Consider the following 22,904-nt stretch of genomic DNA (forward strand, 5'->3'; position numbering starts at 1 on the left):
ATACATTTTTATCCTATGTATATTGTAATGGTTTTGTCAGAATTAATGGTAATTAAAAATATTACAAAATTACATAGTTGGTCTACACACTTGTATGTTTGGGGTGGGAGTAGGGGATGTTTCCGAACTAACTTTAAGTGGTCATAATAAAATAAACCTGCATCAAGTCTTTAAAAAAGATTACTCCTAAGAAATTGTATTTGACTATAATGTAAAGTAGGAGATAAACTTTCATGTGGACACTTACATATAAATCTTACACATTAGAGGAAACAACAACAGTGGCCCTGGATGTCTGGGCATAGTTCCCCATAGACTTCTGGACACAGGGTTTTAATACTCTCTCTGCCAAACACTCAGTGGAATCTGCACATCCCCTCACAGTGGGATACAAGAGGAATCCTTTGAAGAAAAATACGACTGGTGGACTGGCTCAGTGGGAATTGGACCTGGAGAGTGGCTTGTTCATTGGGTCATAGATATCTTACAATTGTATTTAGCTTCCAAAGTACGCCAGATGCATTCCAAACCTCTAAAGTGATCAGTTTAACAGTCTTATTCATGAACAGCTCCACCCTGTAGCTTTAACTTAAAATTGGTATCCTCACTCACAAGCGCCAACAGCTGTTTTGCAGTGCTAAGCGCTGGGAGGGAGGGGGGAGAAGTAGGACGCAGCAGCGTGCTCAGGCAGGAGGCGGAGAGGAGGCAAGCTGGGGTAAAGGGTTTCCCCAGGGGTGCTCCAACCCCGGAGCTCCACAGAATCGGCCCCTACGTCCTCAGTGAATCATGTACTTAATACAACAGTGTTGAGAACTATAGACAAATCTTAAAGCTAGATTAGATGTGTTAGTTAGAGTTAACCCACTTAATAAAACACTCAGTTGACACAGCATTCTTCATTAAAGTCTCTTGACAGGCGAGATCTTAAAAGACTTCCACTGCTTGATAATGCAGTGATACGTAGAAAGAATGAACTTTGTATAGGGATTTGATATGTTTTACTTTATTTGTAGTGACCGTAGTAGTTAGACCATGTATAGCAATGTATGCATTGACTTTTTGATGTTACCTTCAAAACTGACTGGAGTTAAGAAAGTGGTGGAATAAAAAGGGTCACTTTGTAATATGAGTACTGTAATACCTTTTGATACCTCTGTACTCAACACTGATTCACATATAGTGATATAGTTATGATTTAGAACAATTAGTAAAAAATACAATGTAGTTTAATATACATGCCTTCCAACAGTACATATATTGATTAACTCCGCAAAGGGGGAATTTGTAAATCAGTAATATAAGCAACCTTCTGGCTATCTAATTTAATGGTAATTACATATTGAAAACAAACCCAGTGTGGTTACTCAATAATTGTAATGTAACTATTTTGTAATTACTGTACTCTTAAAATGCCAAAAGTTAGCTGAAATGTTAGTCTTTGATACATCCCCACCTAACTATGTTAGCGAAACAAAAGCTTAAATTTTAGATCTTTACCTTGTCTCCTTCAAGTCTGTTTTAGGAGAAAACAGCAATCCAGCACTTGTAGGGAGATGGATTCAGCAATACAAGGTCTTTGCCATCTCTAGCTATCTTTTGAATTTGAAAATTAGACATGTTGGAACCCCTTGAATAGCAGATTCTAACTAGCATATAAGAAGTACTAAAGCGAACAGTGAATTATATGTAGAATCCATGGAGAAACAGATCTCATGAATGACCTTAAAGACGGCTGAGTTGTAATCACATTATTTTAGTATCAGCTGGCCTGGAAGTAACAATCTTGAAAAAACTTAGGCCTGGTTTACACAGCGCTCCCTCCCTCCCCCTCATGGCGGCTGACCTCAGCCCTGCTGCATCCTCCTGAACATTCCTCCATGGCCCCCTGAGAAGGTGTGTCCTGCAGTTTGGGGACCACTGATCTAGCCAGTCCCAGCAGACAAGCACAGATGAATCCCAAGAAGGGAAAGGGACCTTGGATAAATGTGTGCATGCATTCTTCCTTACAGGGTTTAAAAGATAGCGCCTAGTCCATCCCCCAGTTAACTAACACAGGTATTGACTTCTCATTGTTTTACTTGTATGAGAAGAGGTATAAGTACAACACATAGAGGTAGAGTGGGTATCTATTTTTCATTCTGCTGTTGGGTTAGGCTGGGGGAGTGTGAGGGAGGGCTATGTAGAACATCTTATTTATGCATACAGAAATGTCTTTTGTAACCTCAATGAAATTTCAGAGAGAGACTGCAATCCTCTCCCAAAGGTTTCTAGGGATGGCTGCCTTATTTCTTCCTTTGTGGTAGGAGGCCATTCCATGCCACTCCCTGGTAAGACTGGATAACACCAACGCAGTAAACAAGTTAATGGTATATGGGCTCAGGTGGCTTCATGATGCTAATATCAGCTGTGTTCTCTATACCTTTATTACTCTCAGCACTGAGATGTCAACTAAAACTACCACTGCCTGTAGCAGTATAGTAACAATATTCAGTGCCATTGCCCTATACTCCTACCCATGTTATGGGGACAAAAATCGTATTATTTTGTGCAACCAAAAATCCATTATGCCCCTTGCCGTTACCATGGACAGTGGTGCTGTGCAGAGGCACTTCAATGCTGAAGCATCAATAAGCATATCTTATTAAAGCAGTTATGGGAATAAGGGAATTAACACTACACACTGCATGTGGACTTTTGCTGTACTGAGTAGGGGTGCTCTCCTAACCCTGGAACTTTAGGGAATTCTTGTAATGGCATGGCAGTAATCATTAATCTCCAGCTGCAGCCTCACAATGACAAATTCCCCTCTGCACTGTAAATTCTTCCTCCTTGACTCTGCTGTAGCAGCTCACCCCATCTCACCCACCAACCCACCCAATTTATCTCCTGTATACCTTATCAGTTTATTTATGCACACTACATAACAGCACTGAACATTCAGTTGAATGAGTCATTGTTGCTCCGAAGAAAGAGGGTGGTGACTGGCACTGCATTCAGAGCGCCTGGTGACCACCTGCCTGGACTCAATGTGACAAAGCCTCTGAGGAAATATCTTTTATTGAACCAATTTCTGTTGGTGAGAAAGACAAACTTTGCACCTACATAGAGCTCTTCTTCAGGCTCCAGGAAGAGCTACGTGTAGCTAAAAAGCGTGTCTTTCTCACCAACAGAAGCGGTCCAATAAAAGAGATTGCCTCACCCGCCATGCCTCTAAAATCCTGGGCCTCACTCACTCTGGGCCTTTTTTAAATCAAACCGCACCCCATGGATAACAGCGAGAGCCTCTATTTCCCAACAGCTCCACGCTCGGCAGGCACCCAGTCAATCTTTAGTAAAGAGAGGCAGGCTCTGGCGCAAGCACACTAACTGCTGCCCTCCGCCTGTGGGGACCGTTCATGCGCACCGCGCAGCTGCTTACACGCTCAGATCCTCCACTGAGCTGCCAAACCGGCGCTGTGCCTGTGCACGTCCGTCACGGTGACATGCTGTCGGCAGCCCAGCGCGTTCACCCGCCCTGCCCGCGAAGGAGGGCGGCCTCTGCTCCAGCCGCCCCCTTGGAGCAGCGCAGTGGGACACGCACTCAAGTCAGGCACGGCTCCGCGTGCGCAAGGGTCGGACCGAGCCCTGGGGGCGCACCTTCCCTTGCTCTTCCATGTGAGTTTCCCGTCTCTGTGTGGCACGTTCCTTCCGCTTCCGGCGCATAGCTCCTTCCGCTTTGCCCAGCCGCCGGGGCCCCGGTGAGAATGGAGGCTCACGTGGCTCAATATTCCGCTCGGCTCCTGCAGCAGGTTAGCCCCGCCTCCCCCGGGAGAGGGACGCTCGCCCCAGCTCGGGTGGCTCCATGTTGCGCGCTGTTCTGGTTCCCGCTTCCGTCCTGGGCTGGAGGGAAGGAGCTCGGCCGCGCTGCCCGCAGCCTGTCCTGGCACAAGGGTTCAGTGGGTGGGAGGCTCGTAGCGGGGCGTGTCCAATGGGGAGGCTGCTCCGCGGCCCGAGAGGGTCCAGTGGCCCCGGGGGTCAGGGCCGGCTCCAGGCACCAGCATTCCAAGCTGCTGCACGGGCGGCCATCTGCAAGGGGCGGCAGTCCCTGTGTGCCCCCAAGCAGCGCACCGAATTGCCGCCGCGGAGGGCGGGGCCAGTCCGTGTGCCCTTAGGGCGGCAGGCGCGTTTCCGCGGCGGCTTCAGCTAAACATGGAAGCTGCCTCTGAATTGCCGCCGCCGCGGAAACGCGTTTGCACACGGACTGGCCCCGCCCTCCGCGGCGGCAATTCGGTGCGCTGCTTGGGGTGGCGAACACTGTAGCGCCGGGCCTGCCGGGGGTTCCATTTGCACCGGGGTAGGCAGGCTGCTCCGCGGCCCGAGAGGGTCCAGTGGCACCCGGGGGGGGGTTGGGTCCTGTGGGCACCGGGGTAGGCAGGCTGCTCCGTGGCCCGAGAGGGTCCAGTGGCACCCGGGGGGGGTTGGGTCCTGTGGGCACCGGGGTAGGCAGGCTGCTCCGCGGCCCGAGAGGGTCCAGTGGCACCCGGGGGGGGGTTGGGTCCTGTGGGCACCGGGGTAGGCAGGCTGCTCCGCGGCCCGAGAGGGTCCAGTGGCACCCGAGGGGGGGGGTTGGGTCCTGTGGGCACCGGGGTAGGCAGGCTGCTCCGTGGCCCGAGAGGGTCCAGTGGCACCCGGGGGGGGTTGGGTTCTGTGGGCACCGGGGTAGGCAGGCTGCTCCGTGGCCCGAGAGGGTCCAGTGGCACCCGGGGGGGGGGGGTTGGGTTCTGTGGGCACCGGGGTAGGCAGGCTGCTCTGTGGCCCGAGAGGGTCCAGTGGCACCCGGGGGGGGGGGTTTGTGGGCACCGGGGTAGGCAGGCTGCTCTGTGGCCTGAGAGGGTCCAGTGGCACACAGGGGGGGTCTGTTGGCACCGATGTAGGCAGGCTGCTCTGAGGCCCGGGGACAAGTTGGTGCTGGCTCTGTGGGGGTGGCACAGGGGCCTGACTTGGGACCGTGGCGCTGGGTGTGGGTCTTTGGTGGTGAAGTCACACAATGTCATGGTGACACTTGACCACCCTAAGCCATTGTAGAAGAATCAGGGGGATCGTACCAAAATGGGGCAGTGACACTTTTGGGGTCATCTGCCTGTTGCTTAGATTGTAAGCACGTCAGGTGCAGGGACTGTGCCTTCGTGTCACACAGGGTTGAGTACAAAACACATGGGCCCCTGCCAGCTGGCTACCAATCTGAGCCCTACCAATTGCATACTAATGGACCAATACCCAAATATACTGCCTCCTAGGGTGACAATGCTGCTGTACAAGAGGCCGGCCTGTCACTTCATTCCACACCAACCTGGGATTGTGTTTGTGCTCCAAGGACTTCTCTGCACATGGTTTTGGTATCAGTAAACTATGTGGTATGGGTGTGTTTTTAAAAAAAAAAAACTGATACAGTTATCCTGGTACAACCAGGGCTGGCTCCAGGCACCAGCTCAGCAAGCAGGTGCTTGGGGTGGCCAAGGGGAAGGGGTGGCACATCAGGTACTTCGGTGGCAGGTCCCTCGGTCCCTCTCAGAGGGAAGGACCTGCCGCCGAATGGCTGCCAAATAAGAAAGCGGCACAGTGGAGCAGGCGCTGATCACGATCGTGGCCTTCCCCCCCCCCCCCCCCCCGCTGCTTGGGATGGCAAAAGCCCTGGAGCCGGCCCTGGGTACAACCCCTAATGTGAATGCAGTTCTGCTGGTATAACTGCATTCATGCTAGGAAGATTGTACCACTTTAGCTATACTGGCTTAGTTAAAGCAGTATAACATTTGTGTGTAGGAAAGCCCTTAATTATGTCAGCATATTTGTCAAAATCTCTGAGAGACAGATCTGCTGTGCATTGTTAGCCACTCACCACATACAAACACCCTGCTGTACTTACCTTGTCATTTCTTACAGGGGTTGCCACCTAACTATTGTATTACTTCAGAATTGCTGTACACGGTTTTCACCTACAGAAGGAAAGATTAGTCACATATAATACGGGCAAAGCATACATAAAGCATGATTGCTGAAGAGAGCACTAAAATGAAGGCAGGAAAAGGTCAGAGGCAAAAAAATGCACAGGAAGTCAAGGAAAGAAACAAACAGATGGGGTGAGGAAGGTAAACAGAAAAAAATTGAAGAGGGAGATATCAGATATGAAGGTGCAAAAATAAAAGAACTATGCTGCCCACCAAAGTTTAGAGAAGGGCAACATTAGGCCCAATTCAGTGCAACTCACCATGGGTGAAGGGATCTTCAGAAACCTATCTGACTACAGGATCAAAGCTCAAATGTGTGTAGTTAGCCTTTTCTTTCATATAATAAAATTATTTGTCCAACTCTTAAGTAGTATAATGACTTTGGCTTAAAAAGGTAATCTACAAAGGGGAAAAAATGGGTTTGTTCTGCTGCTTTGCGATGTGCTCAGAAGACCAACAAGTTTTAGGCTTAACCTACACTGGGGTGAGGGATCGATCTAAGTTATGCAACTTCAGCTACATGAATAACATGGCTGAAGTCAACGCACTTAGATCTACTCACTGCAGTGTCTTCACTGTCAACTCTGCCTGCTCCTCTCACGGCAGTGGCGTACAGGAGTCGATGGGAGAGCGTTTGGGGGTTGATTTATCGTATCTAGACTAGACACGATAAATCGACCCCTGCTGGATCGATCGCTGCCCGCCGATCTGGCAGGTAATGTAGACATATCCTTAGTTTTTTAAGAGTTTTTTTCCTGCTTTCTCTCCATTAGAATTCAGAATTTGTCTACCCTCAAAGATGGTGAAGACCTAGTAGGATTGTGACAACACTTATCAAGAGATTTTCTGAAAGGGAAAGAGTGTTTGAAGATCTTTTTATGTTTTGTTTGATAGTAACATCTGCTTAACTAAACGTTTGGAAGAAATTATGTCTCTTAAGGAGTCAATAGCCTGTCCCCTTCTGTGGAGGTCTCAGAAAAGTCCGACCACATACATCTGAGACCTCAAATGAGTCTTCCAATAAAACTGAGGAGGTCAGCCATTAAAACTCTTGACATCTCTGAAGTAAAAAATAAATTATAAAAGGTAAAACACCAGCCACAGTCAGGCCTTCTTCATTGCTCATGAAGAAGATTCTGATTCAGTTTACTATCAGGGCTGTGAAGTGGGGTCAGATGAATACCATGTAGGTCCATGAGCTGCTTTTGTTTGTAGCAGTCATCCTAAGTGCTCCACTCATTCTTCTTGAGATCAGGGAGAACAAAGGAAGCACCAAACAGCCCCAGGAACCCTGAGAGCTGCTTGCGTGGGCACTAAAGAGCCACACGTTATTCCAGAGCTAGTGACTGAGTGTGTCTGATCTAAGCTATTACGTCCCATTTTTGACGGTATTATCACTGCGGGAATGGTATTTTTTTAGTTCGCATTTCCTGCTTTGGGAATAAAGGGTTTCTTGGACTTTTATTAACTGAAATCTACCTTCAAGATCCGTTATAAGTGCGTACCTTTGTGTTTATTAATAAATAGCAGCCGTTCGTGCCCTTCTAGGTTCTGTAGTGTGCTCTATCAATTCCAAACAAATATTCCTCAGAACTGTAAGTCTAGTCTTTTTTATTTTGTTTTGGTGGGTTTCTGGCTAACTTGTTCAGGCAGGCTTTATTCTGGTCCTGCCTAAAGCAGCATGTGTTGCTGCAGTTTGATTTCAGGAACGATTTGTAACATTTTGCCATGCCACACACACATGGAAACCTCTTGTTTTGGTTCCCTATTCCTGTTGACTTCATGCAGCTGAACGGCAGTCAGAATTTGTCCTGCCTTTGCTATTGCTACCTTGCCTGCTTATGGCAGCCTCAAACTAACATGGTTCATGTAACTTTTGCTATTCTGCTCCAGCATCATCATCAGTGAAGTGCTATGTGAAGGAGCAACAGTACTGGGGAGACAAAGGGAAATTGGAGCAGTGTCTGGGGATACTCAAACAGGGAACAGAGAGTTGTGGCAGTGGCATAGTGGCAATATATACATCTACAATCAAACACTTAATCTCTTGCTCACTGGACCAAACAGGGATGGTGATAGAGATGCTTCCATCCATCGGATGGAATGAGGAGTATGGCCATGCAAGACCTGGCGTAAATAGTGAAACAAAGATACAGGAGGAGAAAGAAACACAGGAACAATAGGGTGGGTAGAGGGAGAGGGGGCAGCAGAGAGGAAAATAAGTTAAATTCAAAGGTGCTCAGGTGCTACAGTAACAACCATGGTGTAAATGGTATATAGCTAGACAAAAGGAAAAGATCAAAAAAAAGAGAATTGCTCAGTTTTAGGGGAAAGATTCCATGTGACTGTTTTGATTGCTGATCTGATTAAAGAGGGTAGTTGGTTGTTGGTAGCTGAAATAAATTTTTGGAGATAAACATCTGATTCCACCATTCAGGAAGAGAACACACCTCTCGCCCCTCTTCTCCCCACTCCCCTGCCTGTTCCATATTTAATTGAGTAGGCATGTGTTAGTAGGAGCTAGCCCACTGCTCACAAATAAAGGCAATCCTTATAGTGTAATACATGCATGCCATTTTAATGCACCATTCACCAGTGGTATCTGGGGAAGTTTAAGGGCAATACTAATCTTGTTAAAAAAAGCTTTAGATTTTGCATTCACGGGTGAGGGGAAGATTTCTAGAGCACAGCTGACCAAAGAGCCTTTGGAGATGGCAGCATGGCGTCATGCATTCACCACAGCTTCTCATGAAGTGGTCATCAGGTATGACTCTCTATTGACAAGTTGTGTTTAGGCCGGGGGGAAGGTTACCTTTTCACGGCAGCAGTGGGACAGATGGCACTGTTACGCATGTAATGCTGTCTCCCACTCTTGCTCTTCCAAGCTCTAAGATATTATGAAAGAGAAGTCACAGATAAAAGATTCATAAGCCTTTGCGTGAGTGTACTTGTGCACCCAGTTTTCGTGGTATGAATTTCGGATGGAAGATAGAGAATTGATGTATCTCATTACTGCCGTTAGGGATTCACAAGTGATTACCCAGAGGGCTAGGTAAATCACAGGATTTGCATCACAACAGGATATACCAAAGGAGTCAATATTTGAAGTTTTGTACTAGGTTGATCCTGGCACCCGGTTTAAGTTGTAGCTAAACAGGAGTACGTTGACGTGGTTTTACACAGACAGAACCTTATTAAGTGGCCAGTTTCCAGGCTGGCAGTTTACTTGAGGGCAGATCATGGATGGTGCCAGTTTGGATGACACTGCACTCTCTACGGGCCAATGGAAAAACCCACACTGGGCCTGGCTATCCTCTGAGACAAAGCTACTTATCTATGCCAATCTCTTCTTCTTGGTGCTGCCGTTTGTGTTGTGGTGTGCTGAGGCAAGGCTACCAGTTCTTCAGTGGAACTTACCCTGGGATCAGAACTCACCGAGGAGAGCCTTACAACAGGTGGCTGCACTTGAGCAGGAGCTTTTAAGAAGTCTTGATGCTTTATGCTAAGTAACCTTCCTACTGCATTCAGACCAGCTTGTGGTGAGCAAATATTGAGGGCCTCCAGTGGCAACAAAGAAAGATGGGATATTTTAGAATCTGTCATATAATAAAACTCTTTGCTTCCCCCTATGGTTAAGTAATGTCAGGGGTTTGGCTAAAACTTTATAAAGGAGAGGGGGAAAAATGACGTTTCAAGTGACAACCTAGGCTGACCTCTCAACGTCAGATCACTGTGAAATGGGGTCAGCCTCACTGCCACATGAGTGCATGGGACATTTGTGCTGCAAACCTCTTGTTTCTGTACAATCATGGGGAAATATGTGAATGTTTGTTGGGGGTATGGGGGAGAGGGCAAGCCTTAGTGCGGAAGGGCATGGTTTTTCTTTGTGCAGGATAATCATGCAGCAGTAGACAAATATCTCAGCATGACCCTGCCCTTTAGATTGATTTTTTCCACTGGAAAAATGAAAGCAATTTGGCCATTGGGTTGGGCCATGAATTGCATTCATTTCGACAGCGAAAATTAAATTCCTTGATAAGGATAATAATTTTCATTTCTCAGAAATCCTTCGGTGGCATTGACCGACTAACTTGTTACAGCACTGCTTTGAAGCTGTTACTGACATTGCTGCAGAAAAGGTATTATATGAAGATTTCAGTTTGTGTGCAATACGACAGTGTTAAGACTAGTGTGTGTGTTTGCTTTCCTTAACACACACACTGACTTTTCTGAAGCTTAAACTTGAGTTCACAACACTGCTGCTGGGTATATTGACTGCTTTGTGATGTAACTTGTATTATTCTATGGAAAAACTTAATTGTAAAATAGTAAGATTCAATTAACTCTCTGTCTCTATTCATTTTGCAAGATCTCTAACTTGTATTTCAGTGTGAAGCTCTTTGAAAAATGTGTCTCCAAATGATATCAAAGTGCAAATAGTTTGGAACTGTACAAAAATATGAGGAAGGGTGAGAAATATCCTGTCCACCAGTTAGGATGTTGTTGTTTTTTCTTTTTTCTTTTCTGTGAGAGCAAATTGGTCATTGATTTATTTTGTCTTTGACTTGCATTTATTTCAAAAACAGAAGTCAAATACCTGGATCGAGGAGCACTTGTATATGGAAAGTTTTAAAATGGTAGAATATTGTGTATAAAAGAAACCTCGGGAAAGACAGTTTGCTCTCTGCCTGGTCACAGGAATTCCTATAATGCAATTTTATCATGAGTCTAATGATGATATTAGGTTATTTTTCCTAGAGACCCTAGAATCTCAAGAGACTGCATGAGAATCCCAGCCTTCAGTAAGTTTCTGACTGTCATGCTTGCAGAGAAAAAGTTGAAAATGTGAAGCATGTTCACCAAAGAGCTCAGAAAGCAGATAAAAAGAACCCCACATTTATTATTTTTAAATCTAATTTTTTACACCAGCCTCATTGAGGTTTTTGTGGCCTGACTCATGCTTTTGGTTTGCTTGAGGTAGACAGTACTGGAATTCTTAGAAGATGCTGCTTGAAATGCTCGGAAAATATAATTCCCAAAGTTCTGAAGACCTAAATTGTTCAGTTGATACAAATAAAAAGGAATATGAGGTCACATGACAGATTATTAATGAAGCTGAGCCTGCGGTGCAATTGCAATGCAAATGTTTCTGTTCTCAGGGGATTCTATGGCTTTTAACTTTGGTAGGATAAAATTGCCCATTAAATGTACCTCTTTGCTCTGCCCTGTAGAGAGAAGCAAGTGGAAAGGTGAACAGAGGCTCCATTCCGCATTGTCTCCCATGGAGGTCCCTTTGCTTTAGCTCTGCAGGGTTGGGGCTCTTTGGCTTTAGGAGAGGTCTGGCTGGAGCTGGGAGAGGGGAAAACCTAAGGAGCAATCAGTCTCTGGAACATGCTTCCTTGGAAATCAGTCACCCACGAGTTACTATTGATGGGAATTCTCTGGGTCTTTCCCCCTTATCAAGGGGCAAGTATCAGGAGCTGTGCTGCAAGAGAGGAGAAGAGGTTAGGCAGTCAGATAGGAGAGAGGATATCTGCAGAGATGGCTTCACTGTTCCCCGTGGATCTACTCCCTGAAAGGCTGTACACAGCCCGTTCTCTTGTGTGTGACCATTGTCTCTTCCCCCCCTTGGAATCAGTGAGTCAAAGAGTATGTCTGCACTGCAATTAACAACCCACATCAGGCTCAAGCAAAGAGGTGGTTTCACTGCAGTGCAGACATTCGGGCTCGGGCCAGTGCCTAGGCTCGAGAACGCTGCAAGGTGGGAGGGTCCCCAAACTCGGGCTGCTGCCTAAGCCACAACATCTACACTGCAATGAAACAGCCCCTTAGCCTGATCCCCACATGCCTGAGTCAGCTGGCACAGGCCAACGGCAGGTGTCTAATTCCATTGTACCTCAAACTTCTTGAGGCTTGGACTTGTACCACCTAACATGGATTTATCCCCAGAGGAAAATGTGACCCTGCATTTGGTCTGATGAAACTGAGTGTGAAAACTCTCAGCCTGAGGGGGATTTTTAATAAAATCAGAATGGTGTCTGTGTGGTTTTTTTTTTCCTCCAAAAAAGAAAGGTGTGGGGGGAGGGACTCTAACTTTGGAGTTACTTAGCTTTAGCTGTAGCCCTCCCAGCCCTCGGTTGACAGAGGAGAATGGCTTACTGCACTGAATATAGCCTTATTGTTCAGCCTTTAGTTAAAGGGCTATTTTTCCTTTGTGCAGTAGTGGTTTTGTAAGGTACTTTTTTCATCTACAAAAATATTAGACCTTTTAAAAAAAACAAAATGATGAGCTGACTCTGCAGACGCTTACCCTTGTAAGGAGTCCTATTAAAGTCCCAGTAATGTCTTTGAAGCTAATAGGACTACCCAAGTGAGCACAGTTGCTCTCATGTTTAAGTGTGTGGGACAACAAGACCTATAATTACTCTGAATTTTCATTAACTATATGCTAATATCAGTATCAGAGTCTGTCAAAAAACACTTGTGCTAATTGTTACTAATTACTCTTATAGCAGTGTTCAGCTTCGTTAATGTTTTCCTTTTGGGCTATATTTTAAATAAATGGGCTAATGATCAAAGTTCTGATGCAGTCTACTCCAAGAGTTACCTCAGATGCAAACGCAGCAGCTGACGTTCATTATTTTGTTTTTACTTACCAGGAAAAAGAGATCAAGATCTTGGCTGCAGAGATTGATCAACTAAAGAACTTTGGCTGCTTGGAAGTATCTCCAAGTTTGGAAGGATTGCGAGACGAAAACGCAAAGCTTAAGTACCGGCTAAACGTTCTTCAAAAGGTGAGGGAGGAAGAAGGAATTGGCAATATAGTACATATTGGTGTATGCTTTCCTTCACATCTGGCAAAGAGATTTTATTTTGTTATAGCTAATACTGGGTAACAACTTTTCACCCTGCACTCTGCTGCCACAGTTGTAAATGGTATGTTCATAGAGCTCTGTTCTTTAACAATGCTTTGGACAATGTGGCCTTTTGCCAACATTTTGCTATAATTGCCTGTAGTCAGTTAAGCACACCCTATAATCTCTTCTGCATTCTTGGAGTAGGGCACTTTTGTTAGAGTTGAGACCTTACTGAGGTCAGCGAATGGGCACATACATAAAAGTATGAAAAGGTTTGCTATACCTGAACCAGTGAAAGTATTAACACTCTTAAGTTCAAAGGGTAGAGGTTCTGTACTAAAAATCTCGAAATGAAAGCTAAAGTGAGAGTGGTAGGAGAAACTATTTAATCTAGAAAGTAGTAAAAACAGGGAATAAGGTATTGCTGTGTAAAGGCAACAAAGATAATTGGCATATTTCAGAAGAGATATTTAGTTAATAAATATGCATATAAGGTGAAACTCACGCCAAAGCAGAGGGATCCAGGCAAGTTCCTATGCATCACGTGAACGAGCCATAATGCATACACTATGAAAAGGCCCAATCTTTTCCCCATTGACTTCAGTGGGAACAGGAGCAGTATTAAGTCTGACTGTTGTCAGTAAGAAGTTCCTAAAATAAAATTTGTAGCGCTTACTTGAGAATGTATAACTGTAGGGTACGTCCAAAGACTATGGACTGTGGAAACTAAGAGCCAAATTCTTTGATGATAATGCTTTTGCATTTCTGTTGTTTGTATTGCATTAATACCTAGGTGCCCCAGCCTGATCTGCTCTGATTTGCCAGGCAGCTTTTGAGTGAGAGTGTGAAGTAACTTCTTCTAGAATGTTGTGACCTTAGAGTTTTGACATTGTTTTCTTTCAGAGTCTTCAAGAGGAGAGAAATAAGTCAGTGAAAAGCATGATTAATATCAACAGTCGCATTCAGGAGATCTTTAGAGATGCCATCAAGGCTGCATATCCAGATTTAGAGAAACCCCCACTGGCAGTCACGCCAAGTCAGCAGCCCAAATTTGGGGATTACCAGTGTAACAGTGCTATGAGCATAACAAAGGTAACTCTATTCAAAAAAAATTCTTGGTGCATGGGACTTCTGTGGGATCTGAAGCTCTGTAAGGATATATCCAAAGCAATATCAGGTTCTACATTAGACACGTTTTAGAGTCTGATCCTGCAGTCTTCACTTATATGATGACACTGAACTTGGGGAATTTTGGGTGCAATGGGAACGGGCCCTTAGACTTCTGTTTTGATGAAGAATGCAAGACTAAAAGGATTCTGAAGACCCTCAAGGCTAGCTGAACTACCTCTGTAGTCTCGGTTTTTGTAGCTAGGTAATGGGCAGTGTTTGTGCCTTCAAGGAAGTATATGTTGCTTTTTTAAACATTTCAAGTACTTTTCAACTGCAAGTTAAAGAGACTTGAACCTCTGGCTTAATTGTTTTATTGCCACTTGTTTTATTGCTTTACACTTGTTCCCATAAAATAATCTACTGTTCCTAAATACACACTTACTACAATGTTGTACAGTGTTACTACAATGAGTTCTAGTTGTATTAATTAGACAACAGTAGAACTGCAGCCAGACACAGCAGAAACCCATTTATCTGACCCTCCCTTTACTGCAGGGGTTCTCAAACTGGGGGTTGTTACATGGGAGGGTCGAGAGCTGTCAGTCTGCACCCCAAACCCTGCTCTGCATCCAGCATTTATAATGTGTTAAATATATAAAATAGTGTTTTTAATTCATAAGGGGGGGCATCGCACTCAGAGGCTTGCTGTGTGAAAGGGGTCACCAGTACAAAAGTTTGAGAATCCCTGCTTTACTGGTTCTCCCCTGTTACAGAACAACCAGGACTGCAGGGCCAGAAGCAGGCGATCTTTCCTGTGGCCACTAGATGGCACTGCAGCATCACATTTTTTCATTCTCCAGTTTATCCAGAGTTTTGATCATTGCCCCAGTTAGACCAGATAAACGGGATTCTGCTGTAATTTGGCCATGTGGTCTCATGCACAAATGCAGTACTTTTGGCACCTTATTTAATGCATGTAACATAAATCAATGATGTCAAGCTTTTAATATGCCCCAAAATTATGCATTGTCTGAGCTGCACACCACCAAAAGATAACATGCAGCAAAACGTACTGTATAGTTTTCTGTCACTTGCTCTGCAAAGTACCTGTGAGAAAACAGTGATATTAACCATTGTTCAGCAAAGTGATGTCCAAGGAAGTTGAGGGTGGGCGATGAAAAAAGAAACTGCAGGAAGGGAGAACCAATAATCCTTTGTGAGAGATGTAGGATAATAAAGGAGAGAAGGGTGTCAGATAAGAATGCATGGCATGCAGTTGTTTTAGAGTGTCTTCATTGCAGAGTTAACCCAGGTGATGGGCACCAGGGTCAGCCTAGCTCAAACCACCGAGCTATCCCTTATTCATTTATTAAACATCATAGTTCTTTATTTCAGAGCCCTTGTTGTAATAAGCAAAATGCTCATTTCCCCATGGCACACATACAGGGGTTGTTATGTGCGTACTTGTCCCGTGGGGTTTCACTCCTGGGCAGCATTGATATTTGCCAAACAGCAACCTCTTCGTTTGAACTGCCAATGCAGAAACAGCTCTCACAAATGTGTGTTGTCTTCCTTAGATCTCGTTAGCATATTATGACAGCCTCAGACGAAAGATCTGTCTGTCTCTTAGAGTAACAGGTCCTTGGGTGACTGCACAGATACAAACTTTCTGAGTAGTGCCTTTTTTTTTTTATAACATCTCTTGACCGCCACTTTACCCCAATTAAGTCATTGTTAGGATTCTCATACAGTACTGTCTTCTCTGTGTCTACTTTGTTTTCATTACTTGATGCCCAAACGCCTCCTCGCATTTCATGGTCATTTATATAGTTTCTCAAGTCCCAGACTGACAGAGGAACTGATGCCTTAAGGCTTGCTGTATTGGACTTCGATACAGGCTTCGTTCTTTCCTTACGCATGTCTCTAGAACTCTCTGTGTTCATACAGGACTAACAGTGTGCTGAGCACTATGGAATCGTAAAGGAGCATGATTCCAACTCAAGTTAAGCTCCCTTGTTATAATGTGCACCTTGCTAGATCATGTGGCTCCCAAGAACTGCCTTCAAAAGAGAGAGCAATCTGTACACTGCTGCTGTGTGGTAGCAGGAATGAATCTGACGCCTGGGCAGCACTGATGCGTGCCAGCCAACAGCCTCCCCATTTGACCTGCCAATGCGGAAACCGCCATCACAAATGTGTTTTGTTTTATTGGGAGTTCATTAGCATATTGTAACTGCAGTTTCAGCCAGAAGCACTGCTAGAGTAACAGATATATGGATTATTGCCTTCATAAAGACTTGGATACCATCACCTGTAATCGTTGGCTCAATATTTATTTCCCCTGTTTTGGCAGCTTATCCCTTGATAGAGCCATTGATTAAAGTTATTGCTGCTGAAAAGAGAGGATATTTTCCTTGCCTATTCTCAAGCTTTACTCAGGCCATATTGTGTTGATAGTAGGATCAAATGAATCATATAGTGCTGCATTATATCTGAAACTGAAACTTGTTAAGCTGTCACATTTCATGGTGGACTGGAAGTTAACAATATAAACATCCAAGTGTCTGGAATCCAAATTGCTGAGAAAATAATAGATCTTATGGCCTTGATGTGAAATGGTGCTTACCTCGCAAGGTGATAGATATTTTGAAAACACCACAGAATGACCGAAGAAAATCAAACTCCATGAAACACATTTTTATGGCAGATTTCACACAGCGTGAATGCATAGTTTGTTCAATGAATTGATTTATCTCACAGAATGTCAGGTCCTCAATACAATTTTAAATATCAGGGCCCTCTTAAAGGGTAACTTGTAAGATTCAATAACTTCCCCCACCCCGTATAAAGTTTAATGGAAAAAAATGCTATTTTACAACAAATTTGCTAAGCTCATAGATATTTCATTGCACAGTTCTCCTTACTGTAGTCCTAATGCAAGACGACAGATCTGCCTGATTGTGATTCACAGAACGTCATTTGCAATACTTAATGGCAGCCCAGCTCAGTCTTATATAGTTATTTCTCTGAGATAACTTTTACAGATTCACTGTCAAGTTAAAAATTATAATAAAAATAAAACCAATACACTTCCTTCACTTTGTTAAAAATAACACTTTCGGTTACCAAAAGTGAACATTTTAAAATTCTGATTTGCCCATCCCTGTTTATATTGCATAGTTATTTTTCATATGATTCTTCTCACTTGTTTTTTTCCTGGTCAGTTTCACATTTTGGCTCTCAGACACTAGGACATGGTTAGCACTCTGTTGTAATGTCTGAGTTCAAAATTGGGCAGGGGAATGTTTGTTTTAAAATCTGATCTTCATTACATTTTGTAAAGTAAATTTTGAAGATTTGTATGAAGTTTTGGTGCACCGCGAAGGACCGATATGCCCAGTTTTTGGACAACAAGGGAGAATTATAAGGGACAATGTGGACACTGTTTACTTTTTAAAAATCTGCTTTCCAGACTGAGCATCCAGCTAATGGGATTTTCAAAGTCACTGCTGTATGATGCTGTATGCACCAGGCATGGCTGCCCTCCCGGGTTCTAAATATTACTCCCCTTCACTCCAACCAAAGTCACTCAGAACACTTCAGCATCCTTTTGTTTTCACCCAGGGCCTGCCAAGGCAGTACAGTGACCTCACGTGCACTTGAATGGTTAGAAAATCCCCCCAGATTTGGTCATGATGTGAGGGAATTAGTCACTGATATTTTTAAGTGATATTAAAGCTGTTTTTCCCTTTCGGTTCTTGCAGAAGTGAGGAAGAAGCAGAAAGGGGCAATTCTACACACAGTCATCACCTTTTTTAATGCTTGGGCAGGTGCAAATAGTCAACTGAGCCCCTCATCAGGCGCTGGGTACTGTGGGGATTTTCAGATCTAGTTTTGGCTGCACCCAGGGTTGACTGAATTAGAAAAGAAGACGCTTTTGTTTTTGTTTTAAATTCAATTGGTGAACATGACTTGAAACAGCTTTCCACGCCTCGTGTAGGCACAGTTCAAACCACATGAGCTAGCCTGGAAGAAGCTTAGGTTACGGCCAAGACCAGCTAGCATGATTTGAAAGGTATTCACTAGATGCTGAGTGGTGCTTCAAATTAAGTTGGCTAACTCGATAACAAACAAAAACGTAGCCTAGAAAAGGCCCAGATTGCCAGAGGGCTTAATCGGGGTGACCTGAGAACAAAAATGTTTTACGTTTGCCACCTACATGTAGGCTTCCAGAATAGCCCTTTTGCAAGGTTTCATTGGTCATTTTTGCCTCTTTCTGTCAGCTGCTCTGTGTACGGTGAGAGGATAAGATCAGAAATTAGAGTAATCGCCGCCAACCCAACAACTGCCACCTCCAGCACTAGTTCAGTTTCAGTAGCTTTCTTGGTATGGACATATAAGAATGGAAGACCAATGAATTCCAAAGCATGCGTGTCAGCGATCACATGGGTGCCAAAAGTTTTGATGGCACAACAAGATTGCCAGTGACGAACATAAACTGAATATACAATCAGATCACTTTAAGCACCTTGCCAGAGATCAATCCGAGTGTCTCTTGATTGCAAGAAGGCCATGTTCCATTGAGATTTCCCATGATGATGATTAGTGCTTAGTGGAATTTTCAAAAGCAACCATGCAGATTTTCTGGGGGTGCAGTGGGTTCACATAGCATATGATATGCTAGTGAGGCCTGGATACTCAGTCTTGAGCAGAGTAAAAACTGGTTATATTTAGACCTCTGGTGTGCATGATGAGCAAAGACAGTATTTGAAACTAGCTAGTTACATATGTTGCAGTTAAATTTTTCTTTGCACTTTTCTATGTTATGAAGTGTAATACCACCAGGACATCTTAAGGCGGTACCAAATTCCACAGGTTTTAGGACCAGATCTTGGCAGGGCTTTGCATATAGCACTCCTATTAACACCCATGGGAATGCCATGCATAACATGCTTACAGATCTAAGTTCTTAATATTCCACAGAGATTATTAGAAGAGAAGAATTTAGTTGGTCTCAGTGTAGTATCAACTCATATTTTATTTTCCATCAGGACTGTACTGAATCCTTTCATTATGTTTCAGATGCTTCCCAAAACCAGCGAACAGAAAGTGAGCCCAAGAGAAATTGCTGAAAACATTTCCAGATATATTCCTGAAAATGAATACATTGAGAAGGTTGAAATCGCTGGTCCTGGTATGGTGACTCTATTGTTGTACCTTCCCAACATTTAAATTTGATGTTGCAGCTGTTCTGCCAAGTGGCAGTAAAGGAGACAAAATCTAGTTTGATTATTTATAGAGCTAAAAAATAGAATTAACATTTGAATTACATTCAGTTTTGCCTGATTAACTTGGCAGCATAAAATCTGTTTACTAGCACTTGCATTAGAATCCATGGGTGAAATCCTGGTCCCAGGGAGGTCAATGGGAATTTTTCCATTGGCTTTACTGGGATCAGGATTCCACCCTATAGGCTTCTAGGTTTGTCCATAGTACAAAATCACCACCAAAATTAGCACTCTTGGGAGAAAATGATTGGGCCTGGAACCCAAACCAAGCTATCTTCTTGTCCTCAAAGGAGATCGTTCCAGCTCAGAGCTAAGGCACAATGGCAGAGCAATGTGGAAAGTATGACACTAGTACTGCTCATGCTCTGAAGGAAGTGGAAGACTTCTGTCTCCTTGGCACTCACTCTGACCCCATTCATAAGCACTAAATAAAAGGAAGTATTTTGCAGATGGATGGGGAAGAGAATCTCTGTTAGCGCTGCAACTCAGTAAAATCAAAGTAGTGCCCAAATGTTCTGCAAATCTGAATTTTTCTAAATGTGACACCGTGGTTTTAAATATATGGGAAGTGATGGCACTTACAGTAAAGCCTCATGTGCATAAGTGCCTACAGGATAACTCATTGGGACATCTGTGAGTAATGTCACTTAGGTATACAAGTGTTTGCAAGATGTGTTTGCAAAACACCCCAAGATACGTTTTTTGTCAAATATTTCACTCTTGGGTTCGCTCTTGATTACAGAAACCCCAAAAAAGGTTATATACTTAGCAGATCGTGTAGCATTTCATATGTATAGTTTAGACTTCTTTGCTTAATAGCAATTTGTTTGTGGAAAACAGTCTCTCATAACCTAGTAAATTAACTCTCTTTTTTCAGAGTGTGATCATGGTTTTTTTCCTATTACATAAACAAAAAGTTCATTAAGATGTTCTGAAGTTAGTTTTAAATACTGTATTTTCCTTGTATCTAGGGAATTGTGAACTTTAGTACTAAACAAAATTAAATGGCTTTCAAGGATACTTTTACAGCACCAACAACCATTGTTTTTCCTCTAAAGGTTTTATTAATGTCCACTTGAGAAAGGATTTTGTGTCCAGACAACTGAGCAGTTTACTGGTGAATGGAGTTCAACCGCCGGCTATGGAAAACAGGAAAAAGGTGTGCTAGTAAACTTTCATTAAAGTCTCAGTACTGCTTTCAGTCCAATAGCAAGTGCTGATGAATGGTTCTGACCTTGAGTTTGCTTGGTATGCGTGTACTTTCTTACTGAGCTTATAATGAAGCTTTTAACAAACATTCCAACCACAAATACACAGGTTATTACTAGTTTAACTGTGGGCACTTTGGGGTTAGTCAGTTTGCAGCTGTTGGGGCAGCGGGGGAGACTTAGACTGACTTGGCAAGGAGATGTGGACAAAAAGTCTGAGGAGTGGAGACTGGGTTGTTAAGGGGAATGGGACATGGGTGGGGAAGAGACAGGAGAGGGACAGGTGAGAGGGAGCAGAAGGAGTCAAGCTTGGGAGGAATGGACAGAAGAACTTGTGTCCACTTGAGCACTCTCCCTTCAGAGCCTGCAATGAAACCCGAGATTCCTGAATCTCACTATTCCTTTTCTGTCAGCAAGTATCTGTACAGGCCATGAGCAAAGTGTATGTCTCATCCCCTTCTCGTGTGGTCCACACAGAGGACGTCAGCATGCTGTTGCTGTCAGTTACTCAGCTCAGGTGGGAGAGGTCTGTGCAGCGCATCTAAAGATTTCGGTCCTGCTCATGACTCATGTGGATGTCAGTATGATGCCATATGATGGAATTTCTTGTTTATTCAGTTTGCTGCTTTGAAAATCTAGGAAACTCCACACTCAAAAACTGTTAAAAGAAGGTTATTAAGGTTGCAAAGTCAAGTATTCAGAAGTGAAGAAATGCCAGAATTAAGGTTGCCTGTGCAATTGAATGCTGCCCTGAGAACTGGATTCTATCCCGGCCTGTTCCAGGGTTGTAGTTATGATGCTAGGAAATTCATTTGTATCAGACTTTTCACAGGTGGGCACTAATGCATGTTCTTTATTTTCTGAGTGCCTGGAATGAGACCCTGGGTCTGATTTGCAGAAGTGCCAAGCACTCTCAGCTAAAAATAAATTCAGTGGGAGCTGTGCTTTGAATATATAAAGTTTTGTATAATGTTGTGTGTGCTGAAATGTCACGTCCTAATTGGGCACTCAAAATTAGTGGAAACTTTTAATCTTAATCTCTCTATGCCTCAATTCTCCATCTGTAAAATGGGAATAATATCCCCTCCTTGCACATGGGTGTGGTGAAAATTGTTTGTGAAGCACTCAAATGCTATTGGGATAGGCATCATCGAAAATCCCATGAGGAAATTACAGTTGGTTTGACTAATGTGCAACAGATAAGGCATAGGGTCACACGTTGAACGATGAGAAAACAAAATATTGAATAGCTTCTCATTAAATGAGCACCATCCATCCTGTGCACTGAATGAAGCAGGGATCCTGTATGTCATAATTAGGGCTGTTGATTAATTGCAGTTAACTCACATGCTTAACTCAAAAAAAAAAAAAACCCCACCATGATTAATTGCACTGTTAAACAATATGTTTAACACATGTTAAACAATTAAAATTTATTAAATATTTTGGATGTTTTTCTACATTTTCAGATACATCAATTTCAATTACCGCTCAGAATACGAAATGTACAGTATTTACTTTATATTATTTTTATTACAAATATTTGCACTGAAAAAATGATAAACAAAAGAAATTGTATTTTTCAATTCACCTCATACAAGTAAAGTAGTGCAATCTCTTTATCATGAAGGTGCAACTTACAAATGTGTTTTTTATTACATAACTGCAGTCAAAAACAAAACAATTAAAACTTTAACAATGTAAAACTTTAAAGCCTACAAGTGCACTCAGTCCTACTTGTCCAGCCAATCTCTAAAACAAACAAGTTTGTTTACATTTACAGGAGATAATGCTGCCCACTTCTTAATTACAATTTAACCTGAAAGTGAGAACAGACATTCACATGGCACTGTTGTAGCTGTCATTGCAAGATATTTATGTGCCAGAGGTGCTAAAGTTTCATATGCTCTTCATGCTTTGGCCATCGTTCCAGAGGACATGCTTCCATGCTGATGACACTCGTTTAAAAAAAAATTGTTAATTAAATTTGTGACTGAACTCCTTGGGGGAGAATTGTATGACTCTTGTTCTGTTTTACCCACATTCTGCCATATAGTTCATGTTATGGCAGTCTCGGATGATGACCCAGCACATGTTGTTGTTCGTTTTGAAAACACTTTTACTGCAAATTTTACAAAATGCAAAGTTACCAATGTGCAATTTCTAAAGATAGCTACAGCAGTCGACCCAAGATTTAAGAATCCGAAGTGCCTTCCAAAATCTGAGAGGGACGAGGTGTGGAGCATGCTTTGAGAAGTCTTAAAAGAGCAACACTCTGATGCGGAAACTACAGAACCCACACCACAAAAAAGAAAATCAACCTTCTGCTGGTGGCATCTGACTCAGATGATGAAAATGAACATGCGTCAGTCTGCACTACTTTGGATCGTTAATGAGCAGAACCCATCATCAGCATGGACGCATGTTCTCTGGAATGGTGGTTGAAGCATCAAGAAA

At 43.5% G+C, this 22,904-nt stretch overlaps 1 protein-coding gene across 10 annotated transcripts in view; it reads left to right on the forward strand.

Annotated features, from left to right (window-relative positions):
• Window positions 1-3,557: 3,557 nt before the first annotated feature.
• Window positions 3,558-22,904, forward strand: part of RARS1 (arginyl-tRNA synthetase 1) — a 40,956-nt gene continuing 21,609 nt past the window's right edge. The window contains exons 1-6 of one of the 10 annotated variants that reach the window (XM_030574091.1): window positions 3,558-3,935; window positions 5,277-5,393; window positions 12,644-12,778; window positions 13,745-13,933; window positions 19,034-19,145; window positions 20,298-20,398. In XM_030574091.1, the coding sequence (XP_030429951.1) occupies window positions 3,744-3,935; window positions 5,277-5,393; window positions 12,644-12,778; window positions 13,745-13,933; window positions 19,034-19,145; window positions 20,298-20,398 (846 nt within the window). In that variant the 5' untranslated portion in view covers window positions 3,558-3,743. Of the gene's footprint in view, window positions 3,936-5,276; window positions 5,394-6,741; window positions 9,440-9,462; window positions 9,524-10,046; window positions 10,124-10,742; window positions 10,787-12,643; window positions 12,779-13,744; window positions 13,934-19,033; window positions 19,146-20,297; window positions 20,399-22,904 lie in introns of those variants that run through there. The other 9 variants (XM_030574094.1, XM_030574096.1, XM_030574099.1 and 6 more) reach the window with 9 other exon arrangements.

Source organism: Gopherus evgoodei, chromosome 8 (assembly GCF_007399415.2).
Source record: "Gopherus evgoodei ecotype Sinaloan lineage chromosome 8, rGopEvg1_v1.p, whole genome shotgun sequence".
Taxonomy (NCBI): Eukaryota; Metazoa; Chordata; order Testudines; family Testudinidae; genus Gopherus; species Gopherus evgoodei.